Here is a 26,070-nt window from a genome sequence, read left to right as displayed (position 1 = left end):
ATCATGGTTTTTATTTTACTTTTTATTTGTTTCCAGTTTCATTGAGATCTAATTGACATACATCACTGAGTTTCAAGTGTACAGCATAAAGGTTTGACTTACATTATGAAATGTTTAGGGCACTTCTTGAAGCCTTAACGACCTCCTTAAACCAATATAAAATTGGAGAATGTCCAAGGGTAACAAAAGGGTTTGTTAACACATAATGTGGAGGAATTATTTAGATCAACACACAGTAAAATGTAGTTTTTAATATACACTTGTATGAATTTAACATGTGTACAGATTCATATAACCACTACAACAATCAGGATACAGAGCAATTCTGTCTCCCCAAAAACCTCCCTTGTGCTATCTGTTTATAATTACACTCTTCCTCTCCTACTAACTCCTGGCAACTACTGATCTGTTCTCCGTAACTATAGTTTTGTCTTTTCAGGAATGTCCTAAAAACTATGTGAAGGGTTGGAGGTGGTAGCTAACACTATGGTGATAATCATTTTGTAATTTATAAATGTATCAAATCAACACATTGTACACTTCAACTTACAATGTTATGTGTTGATTATATCTCAATAAAACTGGGAAAAAAAGAGAATGTCATAAAAATAGATTCATATAGTATGCAACCTTTGAGACTGCCACTCATCATAATGCCTCTGAGATTCATTCAAGTTATTAGGTATATCAATTGTTTAGTCCTTTTTATTGTTGAGTAGTATTCCATTGTGTGACGTACTAGAGTTTATTCACGCATCGAAGGACATATGGGTTGTTTCCAGTTTGGGGGGTATTACAAATAAAGTGGTGATTAACTATATATATATAGGTTTTTTTATGAACATAAGTTTCATTCCTCTTGGATATATACCTAGGAGTGGGATTGCTTGCTTTTATGGGTAAATATATATTAATTTTATAAGGAACTGCCAAATTATTTTCCAGAGTGGTTATACCAGTTTGCATTTCCACCTGCAGTGTACAAGAGTTCTAGGTACTTTGCTTTCTCACCTTTATTTGGTATTGTCAGCATTTTTTACTTAAGCCATTCTAATAGGTAGTAATCATGGCATTAATTTTCATTTCTCTAATGGCTACAGATGTTAAACATCTTTTCATGTCATTATTTGTCCTCCACATATCCTCTTTTGTTAAGTGTCAAAGTCTTTTGCCCATTTTTAAATTGAGTTCATTTTTTTGGGCATATGAATATCCAATGATTTCAAACCATTTGTTGAAAAGAATGTACTTTCTCCCTTGAATTGCTTATGTACTTTTGTCAAAAATCAATTCACCATATTTGTGTGTAGACCTACGTCTGGACTCTATTCTATTCCATTGATCTATATATCTATTCTTTCACCAATAATACCTTGCCTTGATTGCTTTATGCCGTATTACTTAATATAGTAGCTTTATAATAAGTCTTAAATTGGGTAGTATGGGGTCTCCAGTTTTATTCTTCTTTTAAAAATTTGTTTTGGCTATTCTAGGTACTTTGATGTTCCTATTAATTTTAGATTTTCCTTGTCTATATTTACAAAAATTTCTTCAGAGACGTTGGCTGGAATTGCATTAAATCTGTACATCAGTTTGGAGGGAATTAACATCTTTGCTAGGTTTCTGATAAATAAACATGGTATGTCTCTCCATTTATTGAGGCCTTCTTTCATTTCTTTCATCAGCGTTTTGTAGTTTTCAGCATATAGATCCTGAACATGTTTTGTTAAATTTATATCTAAGTATTTTCTTTTATTTTCTACTATTGTGAATGATATATTTTAAAAATTGTTACCTCAAATTGCACATGGCTAGTACATAGCAATAGTTCTAGGATTTTATGGATTCCTTGGGATCTTCTAAGTAGACGATGATGTCCATCTGTGAATAGGAGAAATTTTCTAATATCCTTTGAGAACTCCTTTTATCCCCCTTCCTTTTCATTTTGTTTCTTCTGGGTTTTTTGTTCCTCTGTTTCCTCAGTATTCGATTTAAATTTATATATTGTGATTTTTGCAATATCTGTATGCCTTTTGTTATTTTTTTCTGCCTTATTGCACTGACTAAGAGTTTCACTCCACTGTTGAATAGGAGTGGTGATAGTGGACCTTCCTGCCTCTTTCCTCATCTTAGGGGGAAATAATTCAGTCTTTAACCTTAAGAATGATATTAGCTGTAGTGGTTTTTTGTTTGTTTTTTGTTTTTGTTTTTATACATGGTCTTTATCAAGTTGAGGAAGTTCCCTTTTATTCCTGTTTTGCTGAAAGTTGTTATCATGAATGGACAAGTCAACAATTTTGTCAAATACTTTCTCTGCACCAATATGATCATGTGTTTTTTCTTTAGATAGTTAATATTGTAGATTTCATTGATTAATTGTCTCATGTTAAACCAGCCTTGCAATCCCAGGAAAAACACCACTTGGTTATGATGTATACTTCTTTTTTTTGTTAGATTCAATTTGCTAATACTTTGTTGGGGAGTTTTATGTCTAAGTTCATGAGAGATAGTGTTCTGCAGCTTTCTTTTCTTGAACTGTCTGTCGGTTTTGGTATCAGGGTAATGTTGGCCTCATAAAATGAGAAGTGTTCATTCCTCTCATATTTTCTCTGAGGGATTGTGTAGTATTGGTGTTATTTCTTCTTAAAAATTTTCAGTGGAATTTACCAGTGAAACCACCTGGGCCTGTAGAATTCTTCTTTGGAATGTTTTTTACTACGAGTTCAATGTATTCAACAAGTGTATGTGGTATGCTGAATTATGGCCTCCTATATCTATGTCCTAATTTCCAGAACCTGTGGATATATTACCCTACTGGCAAAAGGGACCCTGTAAACGTGATCAAGTTAAAGATCTAGAGATGGGGAGATTACCTGGATTGTCTGAATGGGCCCCAAATGTACTCACAAGAGTCCTTTAAAAAGGGAGGCAAGAAAGTCAAAGGAGGAAGTAGGAGATGTGGCAATGGAAGTAAGGCACTACACTGCTGATTTTGAAGATGGAGGAAAGGACCATGAGGCAGGTAATGCAGCTCCATTAGCTGGAAGAGGCAAGGAAATGGATTTTCCCCTTGAGCCTCCAAAAGGAACCAGCCTTGCTGAATTTAGCCCAGTGAATTTAGCCCAGTGAAACTGATTGCAGACTTTTGTTCCATGTGCACTTAAAGACAATGTGTATTCTGCTGTTGTTGGGTGGAGTGTTCCATAAATGTCAATTACATCCAGTTGGTTGATTGTGTTGTTCAGATCTTCTATATCCTTGCAGATTTTCTGTCTATTAGTTCTATCTATTACAGAGAGAGGAGTATTGAAATCTCCAACTCTAATTGTGGACATGTTTACTTCTCCTTTCAGTTCTGTCGTCTTTTGCCTCGTGTGTTTTAAAGCTCTGGTATTTGATGCACACACATAGCTAGAACTGTGTGGTAGGCAGTCCCTAAGAAGGTGTGTCCAAATGAACTAACCTCTTGATGTTCATGCCTTTGTAATACCCTCCCATTGAGCAGGGGCAGGACCAGGGACTTGCTTCTAATGGGTAGAATATGGCAAAGGTTATGGGATGTCACCCTCTTGATTATCATGTTATATGGCAAAGATGATGAAATGTCGCTCTCATAATTATTTCACATTATGTAAGACTCCATCTTAGCAAACTGGAGTGAGAGATTATCTTTGTTGGATTGATGAAGTAAGCAGCCATGTTGAGGAAACCCACATGGCAAGGAGCTTCAGCCAGCCTCTAGGAACTGCAGGTGGCCTCTCATCTGAGGGTGGCTTCCAAAGGACAGCCAAGAAAAATCTAGGGCCCTTAGTTACTTATACTGCTGCAAGGAAATGAATTCTGCCCCAAACCTGGATGAGTTTGGAAGGGGATTTTTCCCCAGTCAAGCTTATGATGAGACTGCATCCTTAGCTGATACCTAGATTGCAGGCACCTGAAGCAGAGAACCTAGTTAAGTTGTGCCCTGATTTCTGACCTACAAAAACTGTCAGATAACAGATGTGCATTGTTTTAAGTCACTCAGTTTGTGGGTAATTTGTTACACAGCAATAGAAAACTAGTGCAGATTGTAATGTCTTCTTGGTGGATAGATCAGTTATTGTTATGTAATGTCCCTCTTCGTTCCTAGTAATTTTCTTTGCTGGGAAGTCTAAGTCTGATATTAATAAAGTCACTCCAGCTTTCTGTTATTCATGTTTACATGGTATATATGTTTCCATCCTTTTACTTTAAACCTACCTATGTCAGGATATTTGAAGTGAACTTCTTCCTTTCTTTTTTGAATGACAAAGTCAGGTTTATTGCCCTGGGTTAAACCAGTGGAGAAAGGATGTGGGGAGGGGGAGGGTGGACACAGGAAGTGGCTGAAGGCATCCTCCTGGCCTTGGCCTGTGTGGCGTCCTCAGCACTCTGGGAAGCCAACCAGTGTACTTCGGACCTGCTGATCACTTGCTCACGGGCCAGGCCCCCACTAAAGTTCAAGGCGCAACCCAAGGCTCTGCAGAGCAAGCCCCCTTCTCCGTATGGAGTTACCTGCATAGGTCCGAGCACAGAGGAGGGGGCTGCGGTGATGGCCTCTACTGGGGCAGCATCCTTAGGAAGGTGTCTTGGTGGAGGAGAAGGCTGCTGCCTTCTTGGTGGGGGTCTTCAACAGTGCCAGGTTCTCGGGCAGCCCGGTGCTGGCTTTCATCACATCATGTTTGATGTTCTTCCGGATCCTGACCGCTAGGTTTTTCTCAAGCTTTTGCTGCTGCACCATGCTTGCCTTCTTGGGTGTGAGAAACCAATGGCCCTTCCTCGGGCCTGATTCCACTCCAAGGCCGCCGCTGTCTTGCTCTTTGCTGGCTTCTGCACTTGAAGTGAATTTCTAGGCACTTATTTTGGGGTCTTGTTTTTATCCATTATGACATTCTCTCTTAATTGATTTGTATAGACCATTTACCTTTAATGTAGTTATTGATATGTTTGGATTTACGTCTACCATTTTATTATTTGTTTTCTTTTGTTCTCTCTGGTTTTTGTTCCTCCATTTCCCATTTCCTGCCTATTTTTGGGTTCCTTTGAACATGTTTTAGTATTCCATTTAATTCATATATTGTGTTATTAAAATTCTTATCTCTTTGTATATTCTAGGGAATACAACATACATACTTAAGTTTTTACAATCTACCTAGAATCAATATTTTACCAATTCAAGTGGAATATAGAAACCATACTAACATATAGGTCCCTTTATCCCCCTACCCCTTTATGTTATGGTTGTTTGTGTATTACATCTACATATATTGAAAATCCCATTAGATCATGTTATAATTTTTGTTTTCAAAAAGCCTATTTTAAAGAGAAGAACTTCTCTTAGCCATCCTTTTATAGCAGGTCTGCTGTCAATGGATTCTCTCAGTTTTCCTTCTTTGGAGAATGTTTTTATTTCACTGTTATTCCTGAAAGCTATTTTTGCTGGATATATTATTTGGGGTTGACAGTTCTTTCGGTACTTTAAAAATGTTGTGCACTTCCTTATGACCACCTTGGTTTCTGATGAGAAATCCATAGTCATTTGAATTGTCATTATTCTAAATGTAATTTGTTATTTTTCTGCTTTCAATGTACTTTCTTTGCCTTTCTTTTCAACAGTTTGAATATAATACGTGTGGACATTGATTCTTTTGAGTTTGCCCTGTTTGGACTTTGCTGGGGTTCTTGAATCTGCAGGTTTATTTCTTTTGCTAACTTTGGAATGTTTTTAGTTATTATATGCGCACATAATTTTTTTTTCTGTATCACACTCTTTCTCCTGTCCTGGGACTCCAAACATGTGATTGTTAGACCTTTTGTTATTATCCTACAGGTCTTTGTGGCTATATTAATTTATTTCTCAATTTTTCCTCTCTGTTGTTCAAGTTGGATAATTTCTATTGATCTGTCTTCAAATTTACTGACTCATCTTCATTCTGCTACTGAGCCCATTTAGTCACCTTTAAAATTTCAATTATTATATTTTTCAGTTATAACATTTCAGTTTGGTTCTTCTTTTATTGTTTACTCCTTTGCTGAGACTTTCTGTCTTTATATTCATTTCAAGACTGTTTGCTTTAAATTGTTGGAGTATTTTTACACTTGATCTTAGCCAAAAAGTGGAGAAGCGATTGTTGGAGCATTTTTATAATAGCTGCTTTAAAGTGTTTTTTAGATAATTCCAACAGCTATGTCATGTGTCATCTCAGCACTGGTGTCTATTGATTGCCTTTTCAATAGGCAATCAATAGTTGAGATTCTTACGGTTCTTCATGTGCTAAATAATTTTGGGCTGTAGTCTGGACATTTTAAATATTATGTTATGGGGCTTTATATCTTGTTTTAATCCCATGGAGGAATATTCATATTTTTGTTTTAGCTTGTAGTCAACTTGGTTGGGTCCAGATCATAAGCTCTGACCTGCCTTTTGTGGATCATGGCTCCAAAGTCAATTCAGTTTTCAAAAGTTTTACAGTGCTATTTAGATCTGTCCCACATGTGTTTTAACCAGTGGCTAGTCTAGGATCTGGGTGGTGATCTGCTTCTTAGTTCAGTTACCACAGTCTTTGGTATGCTATGTAAGACCAGATCCACATGCAGGTTGGGGTGAATCTAGGAGCTCATAAAACAATGTGATAGGGTTGTTTTCCCAAGCATCTCCCTCTGCATAATCTCCCTGTTACTTTGCTACTCCTTGGAGTTCCCCTTTTCAATTCTTTGGCAAGAAATCTGAGTCTTTATTTACTCCTCTCTGCCGTGCACTTCCTGCAACTTCACCCATGTCTGGGGCCAAGTAGTAGGAGGGCAGAGAGAGAAAAATATATATAAATAGGGGGTTGCCCCACTGGCTTGGGACCATAGCTACTCCAATCAGAGGAAAGATCTCCCCTCCCTTGTCATTTTAGGCACTTGAGAGCACTGCTCCCTCCATTGTCATGGTTGACTCAGCGGTCATAGGGGGGTTGCCTATTGGCTAGGGTGTGAGAGATTGGAGAAAAGACAAAATCGTACTTCCCTATTGTCTCTGAACATTAGGAGATCTATTTCTTGCTCGTCCTGTTATGCTTTCTGTCCATGTCAATGCCCCCTACTGGGTTTTGGGCTGCCTTGAGTCCAGTCCAGTGGCTACCAGAGGGAAAAAAATTGTAAACTCGCTGCCATTTGTTTTACTTCAAATTCGGGTGTTTTTCCTCAAATCACCTGGTACAATGTATTTTTTAGAGTCCTCAAATAGCTGCTCCATGCATTCTGTTCAGGTTTTATAGCTGCATTCAGTGGGAGAGAATGGGTTGAGTGTGATTATTCTGTGTTAACTGGAATCAGAACCTTTGTATCATATACATTAGTTTTCATATATAAATATATATAGATCATGGAGTGTTTTCTTTGGTGTATATTTGTGAATAGCTGGGACTAATCTTTTCATACTCTACCTGAGGCAACCACTTTATACTATAAATACTCTTCTGGTTATCTATTGCTATGGGAGAAATCACCCTCAAACTTAGTAGCTTAAAATAACATAAATTATGTTATTATTATCTCATAGATTCAGGTATTGATTAGGCTCAGCTAGGTGGTTCTTCCTTGGGGGGGGGGCGGTCTCTCATATGTTTACAGTAAAATGGTATCTGGGAATGAAATATCTGAAGGCTCACTCATTCATGTGTGTGGCATTTGGTCTGGGAACATTCAAAAAGTTTGGCTTCTGTGGTGTCTGTCTCTACTGCTATGTGGTCTCTCCATGGTTTCTCCAGCATGGAACCTTCAAGATAGATAGGTTTCTTTTTTTTCCAGCTTTACTGAGGTATGATTGACATATAACATTGTGTAAGTTTAAGGAATACAACATGTTGATTTGATACACATATATATTGCAATATGATTACCACCATAGCATTAGCTAATGCCTCCACCCTGTCACATAATTACCATTTCATTTTTTGTGGTGAGAACATTTAAGCTCTACTCTTTTAGCAACTTTCAAGTATATAGTACAGTATTATTATCTATAATCACCATGCTGTACATTAGATTCCCAGAACTTGTTCATCTTATAACTGGAAGTATGTACTCTTTGACCAACATCTCTCCATCTCTTCCACCCCCCAGACCCTGGTAACCACCACTCTACTCTCTGTTTCTATCAATTTGGTTTTTTTAGATTCTACATATAAGTAAGATCATACAGTATTTGTTTTTCTCTGACTTATTTCAGTTAGCATAACACCCTCAAGGTCCATCCATGTTGTTGCAAATGGCAGGATTTCCTTCTTTCTCATGGCTGAGTAATATTCCATGGTGTATGCATATATCACATCTTCTTTATCCATTCATCTGTTGACAGACACCTAAGTTGTTTCCATATCTTGGCTATTGTGAGTAATGCTGCAATGAACATGGGAGCACAGATATCTCGATGAGATCCTGATTTCAATTTCTTTGGATATATACCCAGGAGTGGGATTGCTGGATCATATGATAGTCCTATTTTTAGTTTTTTGAGGACCCTCAGTACTGTTTTTCATAGTAGCAGCACCAATTTACATTCCCACCAACAGTGCACAAGGGTTCCCTTTTCTCCACATCCTCACCAGCATTTATTATCTCTTGTCTTTTTGATAATAGCCATTCTGACAGGTGTGAGGTGATATCTCATTATGGTCTAGATTTCTTACATGGAAGCTCAGGGCTCCAAAGTGAGTGGAGAGCAAGAGCGTTAAGAGTGAGCCAGGCAGGAACCCGATTGCCTTTTCTGACGTAGCTTTACAAGTTACCACATTCTATTCTTTGAGGCAGTCGTAAGGGTCTACCGAGGTTCAAGGGGGTTGAACATAGATGCCACCTCTTAATGCGGGAGTGGCAAAGTTCTGGAAGAACGTGTGGGATTGGAAACACGGTTTCTGGCGCTTTTGGAAAACACGATCTGCCATAAGTACTAAGAAATCTGTACTTTTAAAGTAGCTCCTGAGTTGTCCTCAGTGTTACCTATAGAGAGAAGCTTTTCCCTTGACTTTTGTGAATCCAAGAGGCTGTGATATTAAATATTATGCTCAGTGAACATGGCTTTCAGTGACTCTCCAGAAATTAGATTTTCAGCAAACATGGCTTTTAGTGAGTCTCCAGAACTTAGATCAAGTTTTCCCATTGGTTAACTTTCTCTGTGACTATCCACATTTTTAGTGTTTGCAGTTTCATTGGGAACCTGCATGGAACTTCAAGGTATATGGATTTTGTAGGGGCTGTGTGACAGTCTGGAGGAACAGGGAGAGATGCTAGCTAAAATCTAGATGAAGAGATTCCCCTGCTGCACAGAAGGTACTGGGCAGCCTTGGCAGCGTGCTCACCTAGAGGGGAACCAGGAAGTCTGCAGTGCTCCACATATCTTTCCTACCTAATACCATCTCTACCCTATTACTACTCCTTTTAGTTAAGCATTGCCCTCTTCAATGAATCCTCTTAAAAATGCAGACTCCTCTGGGAGACAAAACTTGGACAGTTGGTACGGATTTCAGAGTGGTTCAATAAACGCTTATGAGCACAGTGCTAGGCGCTGGGAATTCAGTGATTAATTAACTCAATCTCTCTTTTCTTCCTTGACCAGAGGAACAAGGTAGATTGAAAATTCTTCTTCCTGAGGATTTGTTCCAAGAGGCTTTATCATTTAGAGTCCACTTTACGATTTTTTTTCCAGACCTGGGCCCAGTCTTAAGAATCATCCAAAACTCCCTGGGCTACCAGCAGGTCAACATAAAAGGGCCACTAGGGTAACTGCCCCTCCCCAACCACCTGCTGCTCATCTACCTGGAATGGCAAGTGTCCAGTTCCTTCTGGTTCAACCCGCTTCCCCCTGAGAGTTAGTTACACAGTCCAGAATAAGAAGTCAGCCTACTTGCCAAGTGGTAAAGGTGCTATTTTAACGCTCTTCCCTCATTTCAACCCCTTATCGTTCCTCACTTTGGGTCAGGCTAGAGCCGAGGTTTGAATGAAGCCTGGCGGATTCTGGGAAGCCCGGAATGCTGGAAGGCACTCTGAGAGACGTGGGAAGAGAGGTGTAGGGGGTAACGTGGCTTCGAGGCTCCTCGGCTCCTCCAGAGTCCCCACTTTACTGGGCCCAGGGCGGCTACACACTGGCCGGAGATCAAATACTTCGAGTGGTCCCAGACACAGGACTCGAGACCGCACATCCAAGAGGATGCTCCTGCCAGGCACGGGCGACCTCTGGCGTCCCGTTTACGAAGCACGGCGGCGAGTGCCCAGGAAGTGGCCCCGCGAGCCCAGACGGCCTGGCCAGGTACGCCGGGACCGGGCGAGGAGCTCAGAAGGCAAGGGGCCAGCGGCCCCACCCGCAGGCTGCAGGGCGACAGGCGACCCCGCTGGGGAGGCGGCGCGGCGGGCGCGCGGCACGGCCGGGGGCCGGACAGGTGCGCGGGCGGGGGGCGGTGCTTGGGGATCCTGCGCACTGCGCGCGCCCCTCCCCCAGCGCGGCTCCCGGCGCGGCCCCGGCCCCGGCGCGAGCGGGAGGAGGAGCTGCGGCTGCAGCGGCCACTCGGGCAGGTCGGGGGCGCCACGGGAAGCCGCCGACGGCGCGGGCTGCCGGTCCCAGCGCGCAGGAGGCGCGCGGGCGGCGCTGGGGCCATGGAGCCTGCTGACGCGGCACGCCTCGGCCCGGAGCGGGTGGTTCGGGCGCTGCCACCGCGGCTGCTGCTGCTGCCGCTGCTCCCGCTGCTGCTGGGTCGGGGGCTGCGCGCGGCGGCCTCGGCCTCCTCCTCTGGGGCGGCGGCCGAGGACAGCAGCGCCATGGAGGAGCTCGCCACGGAGAAGGAGGCGGAGGAGAGCCACCGGCAGGACAGCGTGAGCCTGCTCACCTTCATCCTGCTGCTCACGCTCACCATCCTCACCATCTGGCTCTTCAAGCACCGCCGGGTGCGCTTCCTGCACGAGACCGGGCTGGCCATGATCTACGGTGAGCACCCCGCACCCGCGCCCACCGTCCCCGACTCCCCTCAGCCGCCCGGGCTGCTGCGCTCCCCACCGCCCCCCCCCGCTGCCTTGTGCTCCCCCTTCACTTGCCAACGTGTTTCGTTTCTTTTCCGTTTCCCGCTGCGACGGTCTTGGTTCCCAAGGTCAACTGTCTGCATTTTCGGGCTCCCTATTACCATGAAAAAGAATTCCACCCCGTTTCGACGTTTCTTCAAGGGGAACCGGGAAAATGAAAGGCACCGGGATGGCCTGGTTCCGTCCGGTCGGTTCTGTCTCAGCTTCGCCCCCTCTCGCGCCCCCGTCCCCCGCCCCAGTTCAGCTCCACAGGGTGTGTGCGGTGGCGGGAGGTGGGTGACCTCCCAGGGACCGCACCGCCCCAGGAAGCAGGCCACCGTGAGGGTGGGGCGAGGGCTGAGCGTTCCTCGGCTTGGGTAGCGGCTGATGGGGCTTGGTGGATGCCGCCGCGTCCGTGGTCAACCTGGGTGGGCGCCCACTTCTGACATCTGTGTTCCCGGATCTCTTGTGAATAAAGTCGAAGCTTGAAGCACTGTGAAAGGTGAGCGTGGTCCAGGACTTAGACTGGTGCACCGCCATGGCGGGCCTAGTCGGGGAGATGGGCACGCCTCCCACCCTTATGTCCAGGTGGGAAGTTACACCCGGTTACTTGCCTTCTCTAAGCTAAGAGGAGCTTTCCTATTCCTTAGATTGTAAGAAGGACGCGACTTCGAAGGTACATTTAAGGGTGTATGAAGAGGAAAAGTAGTGGTTTTAATTCTGGAGTCAGCCTTCTTTTGTTGTGAAAGGTGGGCTAATGCCACCATCCTTTTCTGGATTTAATGGCACACGGTGTTTTACATGCACAGTGGTCAGCACAAATCTTACATTACAACATGGATGTCAGCCACAATCTGAATCATCCCTCTTCCCCCGCCATGCCCCCCCCCCTTCCGCCCCCACCCCCGCCCACCATGACATGACTCCAAACTGGAACCAAGTATTCTCTTTTTGAATTTAATTCAGTGGAGTGAAGGCCCGCGTTGGCATCCTCATGTGAAATAGATGAGCCCACTTCACGACTGTTCCCAGTAGGGAACATTTGACTTCATCACTTATACTGGAGGGATCTCTCCACTCAATTTCCATTCAGGGTTCCCTGATAGAGAATGGAAAGCAGACACCTTAATCTTTAATGTGACAATTACCCTTGGCCCTGGGCCTTGCTTCTCATGGTTCTTGATTGTTGACAGCCCAGGCTCATGGCCACCAAGGGTATGAAGAGCTGTCGGGGAGCCCTCTAGTTTTAAAGAGGGAGTGGCCTAAACAGGTCTTGAATTGAAACAGGACCAGATCTAAAACTGAGTTTGGTTATTGCAAATTATAGGTGTGAACACAAGTCTGGCCATTCTTTAGCTTTGTGGTTTGTGTCAGTCGGTGATGACTGATGCCCAGGCTGCAGGTAAGCTCGAAGGTTTCCTGAGCAGGTAGCAGAGTGGGGAGTTGAAGCATGTTGTCATTTCAGGCGATTGACTCTGCCATAGCGCAAATGAACATTGCCTTTATATGTATATAGATAGCCATGAAAATATTTTTATTTTATAGCCCTTAGATCCAATTCACTAAAGTACAGTGTGAAATACTTTTAGAAGGTAGATTTGACAGGCTCATAAATACATGCTCAAGTGCATGGAAATGGGATTTAAAAATGGATTTTCTGAGGAGTACTCCATGTTCTTAGCAGCTCAGTCACCTTTATCTTAAGGCTTGAAAACAACAGTGGAATTTTCCTTTGTGGATATGTACTTTTAAAACTCATCTCAATCTTTTAGTCATTGGGATTGTGCTACCAGTGTACTGTTTCATTTTGTCTTGCGGAAATCTGGTTTAATTGATGGTGCTCAGAAAACGCCACATCCTCCCATAGCATTCTGTGTAATTTTGTTCTGTGTCTTTGGGTTTTTTAATCTTACTTTGAAATGCATTAAGAAATTTGTTTGTCAGAGTGAGATGTCCTAGGTTCTGCCAAATATTAATATTTTGATGTGGGTAGCCTATAATTGAGAGAAAATATTTCTCTTTTTCTCAGGGATATTTAGTCTTCTGTTTCAAGTGCCCCCCGCCCCCAAATCTGAATTCTAATGTCATTTGATAAGCTAACTAGCCAATATATACTTAGACTATTGGGATAGGGATTCTGATTAAAATTCGGTATGAAAATCTTCGAATACTTATGTGAATGCAGTACAGATTTCAGGACCTCTCTTTCTTAATAGTAAGAAATCAGATTTCATTTCTCGATATCAATAGAGGAAATGAGTAACTGTCCTGTTGCCTCTGAGTAATAAAGGACAAAAAGATCTAAGGAAACATTTGTTAAGTATCTGCTGTGTGCTGGGTGCCCAACTTAATTTATGGAGGTAACCAATTTAACTTTTAAATGTTGGTAAGTTTTCATGAGTGAAAAGAGTTCAGCTGTGAATTTCAACTCCTTACTTTGACATTTAAAAAAATCTAATTCCTGCCACTTTAAAAATATTTAAGTGGTACTTTGAGAGGGAAGGCTTTAATATTTAAAATAAGTTGTGATATATACATATATATGACACAATGTATTAATATATAGTAATATATTAAAATGTGATAATATATGTATTTGCTGGTGTAGTTGTAAAATATCTCTGGAAGGCCATGCAATAGACTAGTACCATTGGTTTCCTTGTTGGGGAGCAACTAGGTGGGTGGGACGTAGGGGTGGGAGGGAGACATCACGTTAGACCCTTTTGTGCTTTCTTTTTAACTTTGGAAGTGCAATCACCTAATAGCATGTCCATGCCTCCATTCTGTGGCATTGTTGTGGCATTTTAAGATGCTCCTCAAATCATCCAGTTTGATGCCCGCTTCTCCCTATTCAAATCACATCGTTATCAATTTTCTGTGATCTTTCAGCTGTTGACTGTACCCATGAAACTTTTGGAACCCTCTGTTTGGAAGGGAGACAAAACAGGGAAAGGGGAAGAGATTTTCCCTCCTCTTCCTCGCTCCTTTTATCCCACTATCCCCCCAAAAGAGTTGATGTTACTTTAGGAGCGGTGTGTACAGATAGATCCCAAAGGACCTAAGGACAATAAGAGACACGCTGTGAATGCTTAGCATTTAAATTGAAAGGAGTTCCCCTACTCTCCAAGGGACAGTTAGAAGCACTCCTCCTCCTTGGCCACTGGTCCAGGCAGCTACAAGGGAAGGTGACCAAAGACTAGACTCTCCAGGGACGTTGAAGGCAGCCCCCCAGACCCTGCGATGGGAGCTGCAGGGCAGTGGGTAAGGTGCTTGCCTGGCACCAGTCTAACCTGTTTTGTCAGGGCAGGGAGCTCCCAGCTGTCTGGCTCGGTACGTGATTAAGTGCCATCCTGAAGTTACCGAGCCCCGCGTGTCTGTGCAGCAGAAACAGCGAGCGTTTGAGGCAGGGAAAGGTGTCATAAACAGACTGTGTCAGTTAATTGTGGTTCTCTCTCGTGTGTACAGTGGTTCCACTTCCCCCATAATGTTTTTGTGACAACTGATAAAAGGGGCCAGAATATCTAACTTTGCCATGCTAGCCCACCACCTGCTTCTGGCTTCCCCCTCCTCCACGCCCGCCAACTTTCCAAGTACATGTTGGTCAGCCCCTCCAGGTTCTGTGGACCGTGGGCTCATTGTTGTTTTGTTGAAGCTGGATTCCTAAGCACAGGCTGAGGGTGGGTTCAAAGCCAAAATCTGAAAGAGGAAATACGGCTTTTTGCAGTAGCATGAAATTAACATTTGAGCCTGTGAGCAAACATTTCAGAACCACCCTCTTCCTGGTTAATCCGGAGCCCTTATTTATTTATTTATTTTTAAGAGCCCTTCACTTTGGCCCTAGTTGGGGGAAGCTCTGTATAGTCTCTGTTTGGTACCAGATCCCCTGGGTTCAAATGTTGGCCCTGTTACTTATAAAGCTGTGTAACATTGGGCAAGCTCTCTGAGCCTTAGATTCCTCTTTTCAAAAATGGAGACAGTGCCACTCACCTCACAGAATTTTTGTATTATTGTGATATTGTAAAGGTCAAGTGCAGTGTCTGGTACTTACTTGGTAAATATTAGTTCTCATTTTCAATTTAGATTTGTGATTCTTTGGCCAGCATTGCTACTTGAGCAGAGACCTGCTGTAATTTTAAAATGCATTAGGATACAGTTAGTGGGAGTGATGAGAATCATAATTTTTGGTGGGCTATTTGTTAATACTTAGAAAACAATTTACAGGGTAGCTATTCTACTCTTTGATCCAGCAGTCTCCATTCTTGGACTTTATTTTTCAGAAATACATGCACTAGTATGTTACGTTATATAGATGGCAATATTTGTTGCAGCAGAAACAAGTTGCAATACTCATTAAGAAGGAACTGGTTAAACTACAGCACATTCCCACTAAGGAATACTATGCAGCTGGGAAAAAGAGGTGTTTTGAGATGTCCTTTTAGGGCAGCTGCCCACACATAGTGTTGTGGGAAAAAACAAGGCACAGAGCAGTGTGTATAGTATCTCATTTATTTTTTGAAAGTCATATGATGTATATACATAAACATGATGCATATACATTTATATACGATATGTGTGCTCGGGAAGGATGCACAAACTTAGCAGTGGTTATCCTTTGACAGTGGGACCTGTTGTTGAGAGGGAGAGAGGGGAGATGTTACTTTTCCTTTTGTACTCTTCTGAATGGCCTGAAATTTCTATAACACTGACACATTACTTTTGCAATTGAAACGTTTAAAAATAAAGCAAACAAAGAATAGATACATGTATATGTATAACTGAATCACTTTGCTGTACACCCGAAACTAACACAACATTGTTAATCAACTATACTCCAGTATAAAATAAAAATTAAAAAAATAAAGCAAACACCTTTTTTTGTAGCAAAAATGCATTAGAAATAGATTATAAGTTGTGTGGTTCGGTAACATTAGTTATTTAAAAGTTAGAAATGGAAGTAAAATGTGTCTTAAAATTAGAAAAATGACATTTCCTGAAAGCATTTCTTAGAACCTTTTTGGAATGATGTAATTAGAAATCACCATTTCACAGCCCCCAAGGACAGTTGATTTAGACAAGGATTTTCAGTGTATTCCAGAGCCATAGGTGAGGGGTTGTTGGGGAACATGGTACTTGCGTGGTGCTGAGTATCACCCCACAGATTACTTACCTATCACAAAGGAAAGAAGGTACCTTTACAGTGGAGAGGTCTGGCAGTCACCATCTTATACTCAAGTCATCAAATTTATCCTTGGTCCTTGTGGAACTATCTGGTATTATGTGCCTCCTGATGTGTTGCAAGAGGAAGCATACAGCTTTACCTATGTAGTATTCGTCCTCAAAATGTTTCATGTGAATCTAATCGAGGTTTAGGCACATATTCCAGTTTATAGGAAATATAGGGGATAGAGAAATAAGTTATAAAATACCGTGTGAATACGGGCATATCCAAAATATGGGACAGTCTACAAGACAGTTGGTCTTGGTTTCTTCAAAAAGTCTATGTCAAGGGAAACAGATAGGCAAGATAAGTGACTGAATTGTGTCCTCTCAAGATTCATATGTTGAAGTCCCAATCCCCAACATGATGGTCTTTGAAAGTGGGGCCTTTGGGAGGAGATGAGGTTTAGATGGGGTCATGAGGGTGGAGTCTCCATGATGGGATCAGTGCCCTCTCTCTTCTACCATGTGAGGATACAGCAAGAAGGCAGCAACCCACAAGCCAGGAAGAGCATCCTAACCAGACACCGAATCTGCCAGCACCTTGATCTTGGACTTCCCAGCCTCCAGAACTGTGAGAAATAAATGCTGTTTAAACCACCCAGTCTATGGTATTTTGTTCTAGCAGCCTGAGCAGACTAAGACAGTGTTCTGAGTTAATGGAGACCAAAGAGACATAACCAAATGTAGCACAGGACAGTTGATTGGCTCCTGGTTTATGAAAATGAGCTATAAAAATGTGTTGGGGACAGTTGGGGATATTTGAATGTGGACTTGGTATTAGATGATATTAGGAAATTACTGTTATTTTCTTAGGTGTGATAACTGAGGTTATTTATATAGGAGAATGTACTTATTTGGAGATGTAGGCTGAAGTATTTAGGGGTGAAGTGTATGAGTCCTAATGTATGCAACTTTCAAAGAGTTCAGTCGAAAAAAATTCACCACATACATAGAGGAAAAAATATGGCAAAATACTAGCAATTGTTAAATCTAGGTGGTGGATGAAAAGGTGTGCTTTATATTCTTTCAACTTTTTTTATGTTTTGAAATTTTCATTACAATAGAAGATTGGGGGAGATGTTAACCTCCCTGTAACTTCTTAGCTGGTAACTTTGTTAACTGTCCTGTTTAAAATGTTGTACAGGTGAGGCTGTCTACAACCCATCTGTTACTCTCATTAAACTCTTTCTGACATTGTGTAACACTGACTTTAGGTTGCATGAGATGATGTTAGGCTTACATGACTTAAGAATCAGTAACTTCTTTTTCATTTCAGTTTTTTGGTTTGATTTTTAGGTTCACTTGTCTTTTGAAAAACTGCCTCTGTTCCACTTAGAAGAGAGTATATGTTAGGAGACTTTTCTCTTTTGGTTAAATCATGCTCCCTCTCTTAATCATTGTGGATATTTGTATTAGGGTAATGCTAGCTGTTATAATAGACCAACCCCAAATTTCTGTGGCCTAACCAGAGAAGAGTTCATTTTTTACCTATGTAATGGGCCAGTGCAAGGGTCTGGCAGGTGGCTCTCCATGTGGTGATTCAGGGACCAGGTGTCTTCCATCTTGTGGCTTCCCCATCCCTTGGGGCTTTGGAATCCTCTCCCTCCAGCCAACGAATGAGGCAAGAAAAAGAAGATCATATGGGGAAGCCTTACACACTAAGCCTGGAAGTGTTGCACATTGCTTTGCTGCTTCTGTTGGACAGAATTTGGTCATGAGGCCACATCTAACTGGAAGGGAGGCAGGGAAATATCGTCTAATTGGAGTAAGAGGGACAGGTTTGGAAAGCAGCTAGCCAATCTCTGATGAAGTATTTGATGAGTACTTTGTAGTACATAATCCAGAAAAGAGAAGTAGTAGGATTTGCATGCATATTTCTTGTTGTTGTCAGCTGTTGATAAACTAAATTTTGTATTTTAAGTGATCCAGTTTGAAGAGGGCATTCATCTTGAGTTTATGAAGTTGTTTCAATAGACCTATCAGCATTACCTGGGAGCTTGTTAAAAATAGCATGTCTGGCCCCAGACTGACTGAGAATATCTCAGTGGGGCCCAGAAATCTGTGATTCAATACACTACCAAGGTTTTTTTCTTTTAAATACTGAAGTTTGAAACTCACTGCTATAGAATATTTAAGTTTTCACCCTTTAAATACATTCACTATGTTGCTTGTAATTAAATAAATGCAGGAAAGAAATAGCAACTGTTTATTGAGCACCTGCTATAATAGTCAAGCACCATATTAACTATTTTGCATACTTTAAGCCATTTAACCTTCACATCAAATGTATGAAGACTGTATTATTGGCCCCATTCTGCGAGATGAAGAAATTGAAAGTTAGGCTTAGTACCTCATTTGTTTAGAGTCACATGTTTGAGATTGGTAAATGGGGATCTATTAAAGGATGAGATCAATAGGTTGAGGATGTGTTTAGCCAGGATAGAGCAGAACCTGAATCGTGCCCTGATTACCTGGTTCCAGGAGATCTTTGAGGGAAATCCATGCCCAGAGTATAAAACAAAGCAAAGTGATCCTTTATTATTAGCTGGGGCTTTGTCTCCAAACTCCAGTGTACAGCGGCAAGGGGTGAGGCTGGCCAGTTTGGAAGAATCAATTTTCCTATGCTAGATCTGTCTGGGGCCCTTGAATCCAAGTAAAGCCAAGATACCTGCTCATTTGTACCCCAAAGGCCACATTCCAGGTGTTACTCCATTGATATGTGTTATGGACTGAACATTTGTGGCCTCTCAAAAATCATATGTTGAAGTCCTAACTCCCGGGGTGATGATGGTATTGGGACATTTGGCCTTTGGGAAATAATTAGGTCATGAAGGTGGAGCCCTCATGAATGGGATTAGTGCCCTTAAAAAGAGGCCCCAGAGAACTCTCCACCATGTGAGGATACAACAAGAAGTCGTCAGTGTACAACCCAGAAGAGGACTCTCACCAGAACCCGAACATACTGGTACCCTGATCTTGGACTTCAGCCTCCAGAACTGGGAGAAATAAATTTCTCTGGTTTATAGGCTGCACAGCCTATGGTACTTTGTTATAGCAGCCCGAACTAAGACAGTATGACAGAAGGCTCCCAGTGTTATGGAGGAATGTAGTCAAGCGATGATCAGAGTGGCTGCACTAGCCCTTCTCAGGTGGGAGCAGTTGCTTAAAAGTTTTCTCATCTCTAGACATCGCTATCACAGAGGTGGGGAAGCGGGTAGAACTGGGTCTGTCAAGCGCTCGGGTCTCTCTGCTCTTACTGTGCTAGTTGTCACAGGCATATCATAGTCTCCTGGAAAGATTTTCCAAAACACAATACATGAGAAAGAAGCCTGGTGCAGGCAGGAATGTCTCTTTTGTTTGCTCTGTCTCTGCCCCTAGAACAGTGCCTAACCCATAGTAGGTGCTATGGGAATATTTGTTTAATGGATTCTACTTTGTCTAACAAAAAATGAGATGCTGTAATACTGCTTAGCATTAAAGGTCCTTCCTTCAAGTTGTTGTGCCCCGGATTCACACTGAGAGTGAAGTTTCTGAGAAGGAAACCTTTGTTTGTGAAAACATCTGCTTGAATCCCAGCGAACTGTTTAAGAAAGGAGAATGAAGGGATAGGTGAGTATGTGTTTGCAGAAAATTGTATATTTAGCTAATAAGCCACATGGTGGGTTTTTCTTTCTTTTTTTATTGTGGTGAAATATATATAACAAACATAAAATGTCATTTAAATTATTTTAACTGTATAATTCACTAGCATTAATAACATTTATAAAATTGTGTGACCATCACCACTATTTCCAAAATTTTTTCATCACCCCAGATAGAAACCTTGTACTCATTAAGTAATAATGCCCCATTCCTCCCTCACCCTAGCCCCTGATAACCTTTAATCTACTTTCTGTCTCTATGAATTTGCCTGTTCTAGAGATTTCATATAAGTGTATTCATACAATATTTGATCTGTTTCACTTAAAATAATATTTTCAAGGTTCATCCATGTTGTAGCAGGTACATGAACTTCATTCCTTTCTGTGGCTGAATAGTATCCCATTGTATATATATGCTACATTTTGTGTATCCATCCATCAGTTCAGGGACACTTGGGTTGTTTCCACCTTTTGGCTATTGGTGGTATAATACTGCTATGAACATTTGCGTACAAGTGTCTGTTTGAGTTTCTATTTTCAATTCTTTTGAGTATATACCTAGAAGTGGAATTCCTAGGTTGTAGGGTAAGTCTGTGTTTAAATTTTTGAGGAACCACTGAACTGTTTTCCAAAGTGGCTGCAGTATTTTACATTCCCACCACAACGCACAAGGGTTCCAATATCGCCACATCCTTTCCTACTTATTTTCTGTTTTTTTTTAATAGTCACCCTAGTAGTTGTGAAGTGGTAGTTTATTATGGGTTTGATTGATGCTTCCCTAAGGACTAATGATGTTGAGCATCTTTTCATGTGCTCGTTGGCCATTTGTATGTCTTCTTTGGAGAAATGTTCATTCAAGCCTCTGTCTATTTTAAAAATTAGGTTATTTTTTGTTGTTGAGTTGTAGTTCTCTACATATTCTGGATATTATTCTCTTATCAGATATATGATTTGCAAATATTTTCTCCTATCCATTGGGTTGCCTTTTCACTCTATGATAGTGTCCTTTGATGTGCAAAAGTTTTAATTTTGATGAAGTTCAGTTTATCTATTTTTTCTTTTGTTCCTTGTGCTTTTGGTATCGTATTCATTGTAAAATCCAATGCCATGAAGCTTTCCTCCTATATTTTCTTCCAAGAGTTTTATAGTTTATAGCTTTTATTTATTTATTTATTTATTTATTTGGCCACACCACGCGGCTTACAAGATCTTAGTTCACCGACCAGGGATCAAACCCGGCCCTGGCAGTGAAAGCGCCGAGCCCTAACCACTGGACAGCCAGGGAATTCCCTGTTTTAGCTTTTAAATTTAGATCTTTGATCTGTTTTTAGTTAATTTTTGTATATGGTGCTGTTTTCTTAATTTCCTTTTTGGATTGTTCATTACTAATATATAGAAGTATGACTGATTTTTTGTTTTTGGTATTGATTTTATATCCTGCAGCTTTGTTGAATTTGTTTATTATCTCTGACAGTGTGTGTATGTGTGTGTGTGTGTGTGTGTGTGTGTGTGTGTGTGTATTCTTTAGGGTTTTATGTGTGTAAGATCATGTCATCTGCCAGTGGAGATAGTTTTACTTCTTCCTTTCCAGTTTGGATGCCTTTTATTTCCCTTTCTCGCCTAATTGCTCTGGTCAGAACATCCAGTACTACGTTGAATAGAAGTGGTGAAAGCAGGCATCTTTGTCTTGTTCTTGATTTTAGGGGAAAAGGTTTCAGTCTTTCATCATTGAGTATGATGTTAGATGTGTTGTTTTTCACATATGACCTTTATCATATTGAAAATTCCTTTTTATTTCTAGATTATTGGGTGTTTTATAATGAAAAGGTGTTAGATTTGTCAAATGCTTTTTCTGCATGAATTGAGGTGATGATGTGGGTTTTTCCCTTCATTCTATTAATGTGGTATATTACATTGATTGACTTTCATATATTGAGCCACCTTTGCATTCCTGGGATAAATTACATTGGGTCATGGTGTATAATTCTTTTAATATGCTGCTGAATTCTGTTTGCTAGTATTTTGTTGAGGATTTTTGCATCTATGTCTGTAGTTTTCTGTTCTTGTCATGTGTTTGTCTGGCTTTGGTATCAGGGTAATGCTGGCCTCCTAGAGTCAGGAAATGTTCACTCTTTTTCAACTTTTGGGAAGTTTGAGAAGGATTAGTGTTAGTTTTTCTTTAAATGTTTGGTAGAATTCAACAGTGAAGCCATGTGGTTCTGAGCTTTTCTTATTTGGGAGGTTTTTGATTATTGATTCAATCTCCTTGTTATAGATCTATTCAGATTTTCTATTTCTTTTTGAGTCAGTTTTCATAGTTTGTGTCTTTCTAGGAATGTGTTCATTTCCTCCTGAGGGGCTCAACAGTATATTTGAGCAGGCAGAAGAAAGAAGTAGCAGTTTAGGTTTATACTCAACAAATCTTTTCTTATCACTCTTCTCCATATCTACCTCTGTAACACATTTTAGGTAAAGACACACTGACCTCAAATTATCTTAGGGTATTAAAACAGTTGATTCACAGATTACTTTGTGTTGAGTGTAGAACTAACTAGGTGTAGCAGAGACTCCAGTTACCTCCCAATATCCATTCTCCCTTTCATCTTTCTAATGGAACCCTGATTTTTAGCTCAGCATATTTCTGTGCAATGAAAGCACTGCATTTCCTTACCTCTCTTGCAGTTAGGTATGGTCATATGACCAAGTTCTGGCTTAAAGACTAGAAGAAGTGTTGTGTGGGATTAGTGCAAAGTATCCTTAAAAGGAAGGGAGCATGCCCTTCTTCTGCCATGCCTTCTGTCATCTTGAATGTGGATGTTATGGCTAGATCTCCAGCAGCCATGTTGGATCAAGAGGTAACCTTGGGAATGGAAGGCATTTCTGGCAATACAGTTAGATGGAGCTGAGGTCTCTGATAGCATAGAGCTGCCATGCCAGGCTTGGACTACATACTTTTGGACTCCTTGTAAGTGAGAGAGAAATGGGTCTTTGTTGTTTGCTGCTGAACCTAATTGTAACATTTACACCAGGCTCTGAGTTCCACTTGGAACTCGGGTGTCACATATGAGGCTCTTTCAAGGGCCTAATGCAGATGTTCAAGACTACAATGGATATGGCCCTGCTTGGGATTCTAGGAGAGGCTAAAGAGTAGGCAGTACAGATCCAAAAAAAGGGTTTGAGGAAAGGGTTAAGATTTAAAGTACCACTTATATTTTGGAACTGTTTTGGGCATTTGACTATCACCCACACATTTGGTGATTTGCTAGAAAGACTCATGGGATTTAGAGACATTTGTAGTCACAGCTATGGTTTGTTACAGTGAAAGGATACACAGCAGGATCAGCAAGGGAAAAAGACATAATGGGTGGAGTCTGGAAGAGTCTAGATGTGGGCTTCCAAAGGGGTGGGGTTTCACAGAACAAGCTGCTTCCTCCAGCAATTAAATACAGCAGTGCCTGCACAGTGTTTCTGCCTAGGGAAGCTTGCTCAAGACTCGGAGTTTTTTTTCTTTTAATTGGGGACTGATTAGATACTGTTACTGAAATTTCTGATTCCCAGAAGAAGGCAGGTGTTCTCTATGAATTACATTTGCAGAAACTATCTAGCAAGACTGGTATGGCCATATTCAGCATTCCAGGCACATAAAACAACCTTATCAATTAGTAGCATAGGGGATATTTTATCCTGGCCAAGTTCCCAGGAGCTATTGCACGGATCAATCATACAAGCAGGGCCTCCTAGAAATAGCAACATCAGGCCTATTATGTTAACCTTTCCCTGTGTTATCAGTTGACTGTTAGCTTTTTGTGTTCCTGAGGGTTCTTTGGTTTCAAGACACTTTTTTTTTTTTTGGCTGCGCCTCGTGGCATGCAGGATCTTAGTTTCCTGAACAAGAATCAAACCCGTGCCCCTTGCACTGGAAGCACGGAGTCTTAATCACTGGACCGCCGGGGAAGTCCCACTTTTATTTTTAAAATCATTACTTTTTTAGATTTATTAATTTTATTTTAAAAATTATCATAAGTAATATTGACTTTTGGCATACAGTTTTATGAATTTTACAATATATATAGATATGTGTAACCATCACCACAATTGAGGTAAATATTAGTTCCTTCACCCTAAAAAACCCATGTTACCACCCTACTCTGACAACCACTGATCTGTTCTCCATCACTGTTGTTTTGTCTTTTCAAATGTCAACATAAATGGAATCTTTCAGTATGTAACCTTTTGGGATTAGCTTTTTTACTCAGCATAAGACCTTTGAGATTTATCCATGTTGTTGCATGTGTCTATAATTAGTTCATTTTTATTGCTTCCATTTTATGGATATACCATAGTTTATTTGTTTGCAAGTTGAGGGACATTTAGGTTGTTTCCAGTTTTTTTGTGATTATGAATAGAGCTACTATAGATATTAGCATACAGGTTTTTGTGTGAATGTAAGTTTCCATTTTTCTATGGTAAATACCCAGGAGTGGGATTGATGGGTCATAGGGTAAGCATATGTTTAACTTTATAAGGAAACTGCCAAACTGTTTTCTAGAGTAGCTGTACATTCCAACTAGCAATATGTAAGCGTTCCAGTTGCTCCACAGTCTCTTCAGCACTTAGTATTGTTAGTATTTTTAATTTTAGCCATTCTAATAAATGTGTAGTAGTATCTCATCGTGGTTTTAATTTGCATTTCCCTGATGCTGAACATCTTTTCATCTGCTTATTTGCCATTCACGTATTCTTTTTGGTCAAGTGACTGTTCAAGTCTTTTGCCCATTTTCTAATTGTATTGTTTTCTTTGAATTTTGAGAGTTTTTTATATATTCTGGAATCAAGTTTTTTGTTGGATATGTAATATGAAATACATATACACACACACACACACACACACACACACACACACATATATATATATATATATATATATATATTTTTTTTTTTTTTTGGCCACGCCACGCAGCTTGCAGGATCTTAGTTCCCCGACCAGGGATTGAACCCGGGCCCTTGGTAGTGAAAGTGCAGAGTTCTAACCACTGGACCGCCGGGGAATTCCCTCAATTGCCCATATCTGTATGGATGTTTTTCTGGACTTTCTCCTGTGTTCCACTGATATCTGTGTCTAGCTTTGTGCCAGTTCCATACTGTCTTGCTTGCTGCAGCTTTGTAGTGCATCTTAAAATTGGGTAGTGTGAGTCCTCCAATTTTATTCTTTTACAAAATTGTTTTAGTTCAAATCTTCTATATTCTTAATGATTTCCTATGTAGATCTATCAATTATTCACCACAATTTTAGGGCATTTTTATCACTCCCCCCTCAAAGAAACCCTGTATCCATAATCCTTTCAGGTTATTCTTTCTCCTCATATGCATATGTTGATCTCTTCTGAATACCTGAGGTAGAGACCCCTTGTGGATCTCCAGGATTCTTTCTCTGTTTAGGTCTCCTTTCTGGTGCTCAGTCCTAGGAACTTTAGCTGCTTTTGTATCCAGAATCCCAGCTTTGTCAGTTTCAGGAGTTGGCTAGACTTTGTCTCTGTTTTCCCTCCCTATTTTGTGGCTTGGAAACGCTCTTAAGGCAGTAAGCTGGAGCAATCAAGGGCTTACCTCATTTCCCCCCATCTCTCAGGGTTCACTCTTCTTCATTGCCTCATGTCCAGTGTCTTGAAAACCATTATTTCATGTATTTATGTTTGTTTTTGTTTCAGGCATGAAGATAATTCCAGTCCCTCTTTCTCTTTCTTGTCTGGAAGTGGAAGCCTTAATTCCATGAAGGAGTTTTGGTCTTTTTTTTTTTTTTGTCATTGTAACCCCCATACAGACTCTTTTTGTTTTATTTTTCTTGAACTGTGGACTTCATGTGTGTGTCTGTGTTTTTATGCAGTTATGCATTGTTATATACACATGGACACACATGTAAAACAAGTCTACCGTGGATGGTCTTATTCTAGTCTAGGAATCTGTTGGCTACTGTACATTTTTGCTGTTGAGAGAACTGGGGAAGGAAACAATTGCATTCATTAACAGAGTAGGCTATGAATGGGCCAGAGTGATTCTCTTCAGTGACATGAATGAGAGAATTGTCTCTTTTCAATGGCGGTGTTGTGCAGAGTGTTTATGATGGCACTGGAGAGAGACACAGACAAGATGGTGATACCGT

At 40.9% G+C, this 26,070-nt stretch overlaps 1 protein-coding gene across 4 annotated transcripts in view; it reads left to right on the top strand.

Moving 5' to 3' along the window:
- Nucleotides 1-10,322: 10,322 nt before the first annotated feature.
- The window catches only part of SLC9A7 (solute carrier family 9 member A7), a 143,003-nt gene continuing 127,255 nt past the window's right edge, over nt 10,323-26,070 (top strand). For all 4 annotated transcript variants that reach the window (XM_036839635.1, XM_036839638.1, XM_036839637.1 and 1 more), the window contains exon 1: nt 10,323-10,981. In XM_036839635.1, the coding sequence (XP_036695530.1) occupies nt 10,654-10,981 (328 nt within the window). In that variant the 5' untranslated portion in view covers nt 10,323-10,653. The remainder of the gene's footprint in view (nt 10,982-26,070) is intronic.

This window comes from Balaenoptera musculus, chromosome X, assembly GCF_009873245.2.
Source record: "Balaenoptera musculus isolate JJ_BM4_2016_0621 chromosome X, mBalMus1.pri.v3, whole genome shotgun sequence".
NCBI lineage: Eukaryota > Metazoa > Chordata > Mammalia > Artiodactyla > Balaenopteridae > Balaenoptera > Balaenoptera musculus.
Note: the sequence above shows the minus strand (reverse complement) of the source record. Positions and strands in the feature narration are given on the sequence as shown.